Source organism: Lycium barbarum, chromosome 5 (genome assembly GCF_019175385.1).
Source record: "Lycium barbarum isolate Lr01 chromosome 5, ASM1917538v2, whole genome shotgun sequence".
Classification (NCBI taxonomy): Eukaryota; Viridiplantae; Streptophyta; class Magnoliopsida; order Solanales; family Solanaceae; genus Lycium; species Lycium barbarum.
Genome location: NC_083341.1, coordinates 134940335 through 134951493, shown reverse-complemented (window position 1 = coordinate 134951493; position 11159 = coordinate 134940335). Strand labels below are relative to the sequence as shown.

General features: G+C 38.2%; 1 protein-coding gene across 2 annotated transcripts; it reads right to left on the bottom strand.

Moving 5' to 3' along the window:
• Positions 1 to 7230: 7230 nt before the first annotated feature.
• Positions 7231 to 10809, bottom strand: LOC132641710 (LEAF RUST 10 DISEASE-RESISTANCE LOCUS RECEPTOR-LIKE PROTEIN KINASE-like 1.1). Of its 2 annotated transcripts, none has more exons than XM_060358784.1 (4): positions 9062 to 10809; positions 8925 to 8969; positions 8446 to 8667; positions 7231 to 8366 (listed from the first exon to the last, which is right to left on the bottom strand). In XM_060358784.1, exons 1-4 carry the CDS (start codon positions 9840 to 9842, stop codon positions 7399 to 7401), a joined length of 2016 nt encoding a protein of 671 aa, XP_060214767.1. In that variant the 5' UTR covers positions 9843 to 10809; the 3' UTR covers positions 7231 to 7398. The 2 variants fall into 2 exon arrangements, with proteins under 2 accessions (XP_060214767.1, XP_060214766.1); XM_060358783.1 differs by having other exon boundaries at positions 8446 to 8682; positions 9062 to 10808.
• Positions 10810 to 11159: the final 350 nt, after the last annotated feature.

The window sequence follows — 11159 nt, the reverse complement described above, 5'->3', positions numbered from 1 at the left end:
TGGGGACCTACCACTGTACCCTCCCTTGGAGGATCACACTACTACGTGACCTTCATTGATGATTCAACCAGGAAGGTATGGGTTTATTTTATGAAAAATAAATCCGATGTGTTTAGTGTATTCAAAAGATGGAAAGCCATGGTCGAGAATGAAACAAACCTCAAGTTGAAGTGTTTGAGGTCCGACAACGGCGGAGAATACACTGATGGTGATTTCAAACGGTACTGTGCCGATAATGGGATCATGATGATGAAGACTATTCCTGGAACGCCGCAACGAAATGGAATAGCCGAAAGAATGAACCGAACGTTGAACGAGCATGCTCGGAGTATGAGAATACACTCTGGACTGCCCAAGACATTCTGGGCAGATGCAGTCAATACCGCGACCTTCTTAATTAACCGAGGACCGTCAGTTCCCTTGGATTTCAGAATTCCAGAAGAAGTCTGGAGTGGCAAGAAGGTAAATCTTTCATTTCTGAAAGTGTTCGACTGCTTATCATATGTTCATAATGATTATACGGCTAGAAGCAAGCTTGATCCAAAATCAAAGAAGTGTTACTTTATTGGCTATGGTGACACCGAGCTTGGGTACCGATTTTGGGATGAACAAAATCGGAAGATCATCCGAAGCAGGAATGTTGTCTTTAACGAAGAGGTACTGTACAAAGACAAGCTGCAAAAGAATTCAGAATGTCAGGACAAGGAATCGGAAATAGTCGATTTGAGGGACTTTCCGGCACCTGAGCCGCAACTAGGTACAACCGAGGCAGAGGAACAAACAATCCGAGAAGGTGCTGATGAAAGTGCTGATTCTGAAACAAATGAACAGACGCCAATCACAGAGCTGCGTAGATCATCCAGGATCCGGAAGCCGCTTTACAGGTACTCTCCATCCCTCAACTACATTCTACTCACTGATAGAGGGGAGCCGGAATGTTATGAAGAAGCAATGCAAGTCGATGAATCGACTAAGTGGGAGCTGGCAATGAAGGATGAAATGGATTCACTATCGGCAAATCATACATGGGAATTATCCGAGTTGCCAAAGGATAAAAAGGCATTGCAAAACAAATGGGTTTATCGGATAAAGGAAGAACCCAATGGAAGCAAGTGTTATAAAGCAAGGCTGGTTGCAAAGGGATTTCAACAGAAAGAAGGCATTGACTATACGGAGATCTTCTCTCCCGTAGTCAAGATGGTGACTATCAGAACTGTTCTTGGGCTGGTAGCAAAGGAAAATCTACATCTGCAACAGATGGACGTGAAAACTGCATTTCTTCACGGTGATCTAGACGAGGAAATCTACATGCGACAGCCGGAGGGATTCAAAATCAAAGGAAAGGAGAATCTGGTGTGCAAACTTCAAAAGAGTCTGTACGGACTAAAACAGGCTCCAAGACAGTGGTATTTAAAGTTTGACAGCTTTATGAAGAAAGCTGATTTTTCAAGGTGCGAGGCAGATCACTGCTGTTACTTCAAAAAATTTGAAGACTCGTACATGATACTGCTACTCTATGTCAACGACATGCTAATCGTAGGAGCAAACCTACAGGAGATTGATCGGTTGAAAAAAGGGTTATCGGAAGAGTTTGCAATGAAGGATTTGGGAGCTGCAAAGCAAATCCTTGGGATGAGAATCGACCAAAGCAAGGAGGGCATCAAACTCTCACAAGAAGAATATGTGAGGGAAGTTATCAAAAGGTTTAACATGCATGATGCCAAGCCAGTCAGCACTCCCTTGGCTGGACACTTTCGGTTGTCAAAGGATCAGTCGCCAACAACCGAGGATGAGAAGAAGCAGATGGACAATATACCTTATGCATCTGCAATCGGTAGTCTTATGTATGCAATGATATGTACAAGGCCAGACATTGCACATGCAGTGGGAGTTGTCAGCCGATTTATGAGCAATCCGGGAAAGCAACACTGGGAGGCTGTGAAGTGGATATTCAGATATCTGAAAGGTAGCTCGAGTTCAGCTCTGTATTTCCGAAAATCAAAAACAGGATTGCAAGGGTATGTTGATGCTGACAACGGTGGTGATATTGATAGCAGAAAGAGCACATCCGGGTATGTTTACACCTTCGGAGGTACTGCAATCTCTTGGGTTTCCAAGTTGCAAAAGATAGTAGCTCTCTCTAGTTGTGAGGCTGAGTACGTTGCTGTGACGGAGGCCACAAAGGAAATGATGTGGCTACAATCTTTTCTGCGGGAATTGGATCAGGACCACGAGGGAAGTGTGCTATATTGTGATAGCCAAAGCGCCATTCATTTGGCAAAAAACCCGGTTTACCATGCTCGAACGAAGCACATACAACTCCGGTACCATTTCATTAGATCAGCTTTGGAAGATGGAGCGCTAGTGCTTGAGAAGATCGCAGGGAGTCAGAATCCAGCAGACATGCTGACAAAGGCAGTGACGATAGACAAACTGAAGCTATGCTCAACTTCAGTTGGCCTGCACGAAGTATGAAAGTAGGAAAGAGCTGCTGCATCGATCAAAGTGTGAAGACAAATTAAAATTAGTCTTCAAGTGGGAGATTTGTTAGGTGTGGAATTGGCCAAACAAGTCAATTCTTTTGTTCACATAGTCGTGATGTAAGCGCTTACCTCATGATAGTCGTGATGTAAGCGCTTACCTCATCATAGGAAATTCATTCCTATAAATAGGTAGCTTATGGTTCATTTGTAAACACACCAAATTGAAGAAGACAACACATCCCAAAGAGAGAGAAAAATCTAAGAGAAATACTCTTAGTGAAAGGCCTAAGTAAGAGAAGGTCTTTGAGAGAATTTTCTGTGGTAAAATTCTTGAGTGTAATTGGGATTGGGGTTGTGAGGTTGAGTGTTGTAAACACTTGTAATATTTCTTCTTTAATAAGATCTGCAGCAGCAACGTGGACGTAGCTCTCACATTGAGGGTGAACCACTATAAATCTGTGTGTGCTATTTATTCTTCGCTTACATCACGGCGTAAGTAGGTTTTGTCTAAGGAGGTTGGTATTTAAGTGGTCCAGCTGTGACCCTCCAATCTTTCCTGGGAACCTGCTTACAAAGGTCGGATTTGGGATTCAAATCCTAACATGTTGCTCCTCAATGCACCTGCCTAAATTTTTTATTGTGTGTTTCCTTGATTGTGAGTCTTCAATCTACCTTGCCAAGGAAGAGGAAAAACTAAATCCCATGGACCTACAGAAGTCGCACCAATCAGAATCGGATAGCCACCAAAAAGAAAGTCCACTTTAAGGTACAAATGGAATTGATTTATACAAAAATATAGATGGGACGTTACAAATGAATGTTGCGTTTCCCTCACTATCCTCTTTCAAGTCATTTCCCTAATAATATTATTAAGGAGTCGTTTGAACCACTTCTCTTATCCACACACATTGGAGGAATCAGTTCTTTGCAAAACAGGTTGTGCTAAAAGAGCGTGACGAATTTGATGGGCTTGCAAGCAAATGGAAAATACAAGTTAATATTGCTTTTATTACATATATATTGAGCTGAATAAATTATACAGAGATGAATGAACTACATACCCTTTTCCTGATATTTAATCGGAATAGAATTGAACAATTTACTTACCAGAATATATTTGGAACATCAGCAATAGATATTTGTCAATGTTGTAGCACTGCACATGTACATTTTTTATTTTTATATCAGGAATTATTTATTTAGTAGTTTTGGTTAGTGGGCACTTTCAGGATCTGATAATGATAAAAAAACTCTCATTTTACCTGTTCGCAAATCGTCCTTTTGACAAATTGAAGATAGAAAAGAGAGTTGATCTTTGTCTTTCTATTTGTTTATTTGAGAAAAGAGGAAATTTCCTTTTCCTGTTTTTTATTGAGAAATTGGTCAGCTATCAAATTTGGGAGTCCTGCCTCTTTTTTTTTTTTTTTTGGAAGCCTTTGGGTGCTGATCTTGCAGAAAAAGTTATTGCATAAAACACCTATGAGAGGAAGAGAGAAAGCTATGCTGTTATTACTTGACTTATGAGCACCATACAACAATCAATGCAAATTAGTGGATGTGATTTGCAGTTGTTCTCTATAAAAAGGTTGAATCCTTGAGAGCTATTATGGAGAAACCCGGCAATATAACAAGCAAAGACGATATTGAGGCATTGACAATATTGGAAGCTGAACTCCTAGAACTAGCGTGCACACAGAAGATATGGTTTACTCAAGATCAAGAAAAGGTTTTTTGGCTGAAACTGAAGAGGAACGAATCAGCGCTTTGTGGGAACTAAACATCCTCTTGGAAAAAGCAGTAGAATGCATTGATTTGGCCACCATGAAGCATTGGATAGCAATAGGGGGCGGTACAACAACATCCAAGATCCAGAAACACAAAAATTATCTCCTGCCTATGTATCTCTACATGCTCTAGAGCCCGAGTATGTGATGGTTGGCCAGGAAAATGAATTCAAGATGATGAAGGATCAACTTGGTCGAGGTGAAAGGGAACTAGAAGCTGTACCTATTGTAGGGATGGAGGCATCAGCAAGACAACTTTGACTAATAACACCTACAATGATCCATTAATTTGGCCTCACTTTGACATGCGTGCAAAAATTACTGTTTCACAAGAGTATTGTGCGAGAAATGTACTCCTAGGCTTCTTTCTTCTATAAGTGATGAACCTTATGATGAGCTAGATGATGCGTGACAACGACTGCAAAAGATTCTAAAAGCCAAGAAATACTGGTTAGTCATCGTGACATATGGCCTACAGGAGCTTGAAGTGATAAAAAATAATGTTTCCCAGCTTGTAATAATGAAAGCCGATAACTCTTGACTACTCGGAATGTGGATGTGGCTGAATATGCTTAGGAAATAAGTTTCACTAAAGTGCAGCAGATTGCCGCTAACAATTGTTGTGATCACGTATGAGTTTCTTTTGTTACTTACTTTATTACTTTTTAAAGAGGAAGAAAGAAAAAGGAGATTTGACATTTAAAAGAGAGTAAGAAAGAAAAACATTTTAAAAAGTAGAAAAAGAGGAAAAAGCTATAATTTCAGCCGTTATATTAGGTATCCATAAAAGTGGATTAAAATTAGAAATCTAATATATTTGGATTTAAAGACTAAAAGTTTTTAACAATTTGATTTTTGTTATTTCTAATATTTGTATATCAAAAGGCTCATTAGTAAGTTTAATGAGGTGAATCATCACCACGCAAAGCGCGGGCAAATTACCTAGTTCAGAAAATAAAGCATGAATCTTCCCAATAAAAGGAAATTTGCAGCAAGATAACTCCAAGAATATAAATATAAAGCGTATAAAAAGGGGATATAATATTACAACCCACCAAAAATAAGCATCATCAAATAAACCCAAAATATAAGAACATCATTAGTACATAAATACCTGATTATTATAGTCGCATTTTTATGCCCAAGTAAAGGCTCATTCAAATAATTATCATCAGAGCCTAAAGAATTAATCAAAATGCTCACGCTCATTCTTTTTTGGCATCAACGTCCCCAATACATGAATCTTCTCCTCAAAGTTGTTGATATCATGAGCATATATACACTAAAGCCACTTCAAACTCTGTAACTGAAACCATAAGGAGGAATAATGGAAGATGAATGCACGCCAATGAGAAAACTTTTTAGGAGCTGAATAGGTAGGTTCAATCAATTGTCTTCCAAAGTATCTGATATCTGTAAGTAATTTTTTTTTTCCTTTTATCAAAGTTTTGCACGGTAAAATGATAGAAGTTATTCTTTCCTATCATTTATTATAGGTATTATTAGTATTCAATATGATAACATTTAATATTCATTCATATGTATACAAATGCAGCCAAGAAGTTGTGACGTTTTTATTTATGATAACGTGTATAGATTTTAATTTTTGTATGAGCAGTAATTTAGTCAATCATCTAATGTTGGAGAATTGGCGATTGGAGAAGTGAACAGTTGGCAGTAAGAATAACTGCTAGCCTTTACAATTATTGTACATTTTATAACCAGAAAATTGGTCGTTCTTCTGGGTACTACTAGTGCTGTTGCATTTGTAGAAGTCGCGCATACTCGTAGGGAGAATTTTAAAAGAAACAGAAGGAGAATCCGGAAGGGAGATATTTTTGTTAAAAGCATGGCACTTGTTTTTCCTCAATATAGTTTGAAGCTTCGGGTCTACAAGCCAAACTGTAAAATTAAACGGCTTGTCTGTAGCATCGTACCAATCTCCTCCAGGAAGCAATTGCACTCTTTGATATGGTTTAGCATCACAACCGGACACAGGCATTATTCCACAGTCAGATTGTTTGGAAAGAGAGAAAGGAATGCTTAGGTCAGTAAGATTTCCACGTGAAAAGGACTTTTGACAACTGGAATCACTTTTGCCCTTTGCCTGAACTAAGAAAAAGATCAGAAGATGAAGATAGAAGAAACCAAACAAAAGAAGAAAGGAAAGCCATATTGAATCCCTACTGCAAGAAGAGGAAAGCTAGCTGAAGGTTTGTGAATTGTAACTATAGCTCAACAAACTATCTTATAGGATCAAGCTCCATAACTTCAAAGCACTTTATCTATTACTAGTCTTTAGCTTTATTCGTAAAATTTGTCAAAAAGAAACACTTTGTGCAACCAAACGCATAAGAGGGGCCGGACTTGTTGGGGGAAAGAAAGGCGAATTAAAAAGGAACTTTCCACATTGCCTTTTCTGGCCATTGACACCTGTAGAAAGACTTAACTTCTTGACTCTATCTACTAACAGCAACTTCTCGTCATTTTCAGGACCACAGTCTCTGGAAATGGAAGACTTGTACTGTAGAAATAGAAGCTATATTCATATCAGTTGTCTGAAATTTAAATGGTTTGCAGATACATCCAAAGGTAAGTAAAGATAGTATGAAAATGTAAAAAGAACATTGCATAAGGAGGTTAAAAATCCAACCTTCCATTCGTTCATTATTCCCACTAGAAACTATCAAGAAAATGTTTCGAGATAGGGGGAGTATACACAGAGTCAGCTAGAAAATATTTGCTATGTTCCAGGCATCTTCTTCAGAATTTTGAAAAAGAATCAATCATTAATATTGATCCCTAGCTTATGGAACACTCACCCCAGAAATTCAAGACACTACGAGTCTATGACGAAGATTGAAACAAGAGTGCATATTGACTTAATACCTAGATTAACACCTGCACTTGCACAAATTTCTAACACCGGTCCTCAATAACTCCATGAGTTCTCAATTAGAAAGTTCTAAAACTGCCATTGTATAGAACTTAAACTCTTATATAATGAAATTAAAAGTCGGATCACTTCCACTCATAGATACATAGCTCAAGGAAACTACTCATAGCTGTACATTTGCAGTCTCGCAAAATTAACATCAGATTAACAAAGAGAGGGGGTATAGAACTTTTTACTACTTTGTACTAGTTATATCAGAGCAAGTAATCCATTTATCAGCCACAGAATTAGGAGAAGGTAGTGATTTAACTTGCTTCAACAATAATATATCTTCTGATACAGGGAAAGGAGGAGCTGCTACTATTTTAGCTTCATTGCCATTGAGATTAGATTCAGCTCTCTTCTCATTGTCAAATTCACTAGTCTGAATCTCCTTTAGAGTATCCAAAACTTCAACCATAGTAGGCCTCATGTCCCTATCTGTCTGCAAGCACAAAAAAGCAAGATCTGCCACTGAAGTAGTCATTTCCCAAATCTTGGTATCTGAATCGAACCCCAGGGATGGATCAAGCAACTCGTGAAATGCACATTTTACGATCTTGTTTATTGCAAAGTTAGCCAAATTGATCTCCTGGCTATGCCTCTTCATATCCACAGCTGGCATTGACGAAATGAGCTCAACAAGGATCACCCCGAAGCTATAAACATCACTTTTACTAGTCAGCCGGTAACATTCGTGATACTTTGGATCGATATAGCCAGGGGTCCCCCGGGGTGCGGTTGAGATATGAGAGACATCATTTGGGAAGAGCCTCGAAATCCCAAAATCTGCAACTTTAACTCTAAAGTTGTGATCAAGGAGTATGTTATTAGTCTTCACATCGCAATGTATTACATCAGAAGCATGCAAGTAAGTCAATGCACCAGCAGTTTCTATGGCAATGTTCATGCGGACTGGCCATGTAAGTAATCGGTCCTTCGCTTTGTCACCATGGAGGTGATCAGCAAGAGTTCCATTAGGAATATATTCATAGACAAGGAGTAGTTCACGGCTTCGCCATGAAGTGCAGCCATAGAGGGTGACAAGATTGTTGTGCTTTAGCCTAGTAAGGATCTCAATTTCATTTACAAACTGCTGCATTCGTTTGCAGTTGTGCTCGTAAAGGCGCTTTACAGCAACCTCTCTTCCATCCTTAAGTTTTCCTAGTCATTCATAAACAAGAATTAGGCACATGAAGAAATAGTTGAAGCATAAGCTCAGTTGGATTAGGAAGTCGCTCACCATAGTAAACGGTTCCGAAACCTCCATCCCCAAGGACTCTAGAGGAATTGAAATCATTTGTGGCTTCTTCAAGCTCTGAGTAAGAGAAGACTGGCACACCAAAGTATATACTGCCTCCCTCAACATCATGTTTAAAAATCTCCGAGAGTAAGCGGGATGGACTAAATTTCCTCTTCTTGTAACACCAGATAAAATAAACAACTAAACAAATCATCACCAATCCTAATCCACCAAAAACTGGAAGAGAAATCAGTAATCAGAGGCTTTCAAATAAAAGAAAACATCACGAGGAGAAAGAAAGTGTCCTCTGAACTCTACTATCCATACATCTGTGTAACCTAAAGTACTTGTGTCTCTTAAAATCCTATATCATTATGGAAATGTTTTGAGATTTTACCATGCTGAAGAAGAAGATCAAATGATATGCATGGAAATTCTGTAATAGGAAAGAACACTGCAGTTAACGGACATTTAACTACCTGCTCCTAGAGTCTGTCCGAACTTTCTTCTAGTCGTTTTTGCATCTAAAAGAAAAAAGAAAGAGGAAAAATATTATGAAATATTATAGATATGTGATATGAAAACAAGAAATGATTCTAAGAAATATGCACTAGACCTTGAGCATACGGAGTACTTTTTTGATGACCTTGAGCATGTGGATTATTTGGATGTGTACAATGAAATTTATTGGTTTTATCAGTCTGGCATTGACCTCCATCATAGTGACATTTTTTACAGTCATCAGAGAGTTTCCATTCTACTAAAAAAACGGGACTTAAAATGTCGAACAAACCACCATCATATGACCTCCAATCAATTGGCAATCTGACAAGTGAACAGTTAGCAGTAAGATTGTCTGCTCGAATGTCTTTAACATTATCATCTCCGTCAACCTTGTAGTATATGCTAAAGCCTTTACAGCCATTGTACATTCCATAACCAGCAACATGGCCATTCTTCTTTTGGGTAATGTTTGGGGTATTATGACTGGTGCTGTTGCATTTGAAGAATTTGTGAAGTGAAAGCGGAGTGAAAGAAACAAAAGGAGAGTTTTGAAGGGAGAATTTTTTGTTAAAAGCCTGGCACTTGCGTTGCCTCAACGTGGTTTCAAGCTTTGGGTCCCTGAGCACAACTGTATAACTAAACTTCGTGGCTAAAGCATAGTACAAATCTCCTCCAGGAAGCAGTTGGATTTTTGGATATGATTTAACATCACAACCAGACATAGGCATTATTCCACAGTCAGGTTGTGTTGAAAGAGAGAAAGGAAAGCTCATGTTTTTAAGATTCCCACATGAAAAGGACTTTGGACAAGTTGAATTATTACTGCCCTTTGCCTGAACTAAGATCAGAAGAAGATACAGAAGAAAGCAAACAAAATAAGAAGCAAAAGCCATATTTTGAATCCTACTGCCAGAAGAGGAAAGCTTGCTGAAGCTTTATGAATTGTAAACTGTAGCCAGCTCACAAGACTATCTTATAAGATCAAGTCCCAAAGGGGGAACCAAATTTATTGGACAAATTTGTCAAAAAGAAAGACTGGAACCAAATGTATAAGAGGGGCCGGACTTATTGGGTAAAAGAAAGGTAAAGCAAAGAAAAAAATGGAAGTTTTCACATGGACACCAGTAGAAAGATTTGACTTCTCGACTGTGCATATTAACAGCAACTTCTCATCATTTTCAGTACAAAAGTCTCCAAAAATGGATGACTTAAAAGGCAGCCTGATGCACTAAGCTACAGCTATGCGCGGAGTCCGGGGAAGGGCCGGACCACAAGGGTCTATTGTACGCAACCTTAACCTACATTTCTGCAAGAGGCTGTTTCCACGGCGCGAACCCGTAACCTCCAAGTCACATGGAGACAAATTTACCAGTTATGCCAAGGCTCTCCTTCCCAAAAATGGATGACTTGAACCGTAGAAATAGAAGCTATACTCATTTACTGAACATTAAATGGTATGCCGTATGCAGATACAACAATTTTTTAAAGCTCTAGTCACAACTCACCCCTAAAAGACACGTAAAGATAGTATGAAATTGTAAATAGAACATTGCATAAAAAATCCAACTTTGCATTTGCTCATTTTCTCACTAGAAACTACCAAGAAAGTTTCTAAAGATAGGTAGAATATACACGGAATCAGGTAGAAATATTTGCTATGTTCCAAAGCCATCATTTTCTAAATTTTGAAAAAGAATTAGTTGCTAACTGTCATCCCTAGCTTATAGAACACTCAGCCCCAAAATGCAATACACTATATATGAATCTATGATTAAGGTTGAAATAACTGTAGTTTAATACCCAAATTGACAACTGCACTTGCAAAGATACCTGATTTCATGAGTTATCATATCCTCCCTTCGGTCCGTTTTACTTGTCATGTTTTTTTTTTTTTTTGGCACGCCTCTTAAAAAAACGTTAACTAAATCAGTTAATTGACTAAATTATCCTTAATCTTAATTTAATTATATCTTGATTTTCTAAAATGAAAACTATTTTAGATCTATCTATTTTTAATTAGGACGATAAGTAAAGTGGACCAGAGAGATTAGATACCCGTAAAAAGTTAGAATTTTAAACATTTCTAACGTAAAAATTTTGAACATTTCTAACCCAATGTTTTCCTCAATTGGTACTGATATGGATATCAATTTTTTTTTTCCAACTTATCCTATTTTCACCAGTTTTTGACCCCAAAAAAGGAAAAAAAG

What these genes read in the sequence shown, in the direction of transcription:
- LOC132641710 (XM_060358783.1), bottom strand. Translation starts at nt 9,842, where the DNA reads ATGGCTTTTGCTTCTTATTTTGTTTGCTTTCTTCTGTATCTTCTTCTG. An exon ending in CGGACAGACTCTAGGAGCAG is followed by an intron (nt 8,683 to 8,924) that starts GTAGTTAAATGT and finishes TTTCTCTTCCAG; the next exon opens with TTTTTGGTGGATTAGGATTG. An exon ending in TTTCGGAACCGTTTACTATG is followed by an intron (nt 8,367 to 8,445) that starts GTGAGCGACTTC and finishes ATGAATGACTAG; the next exon opens with GAAAACTTAAGGATGGAAGA.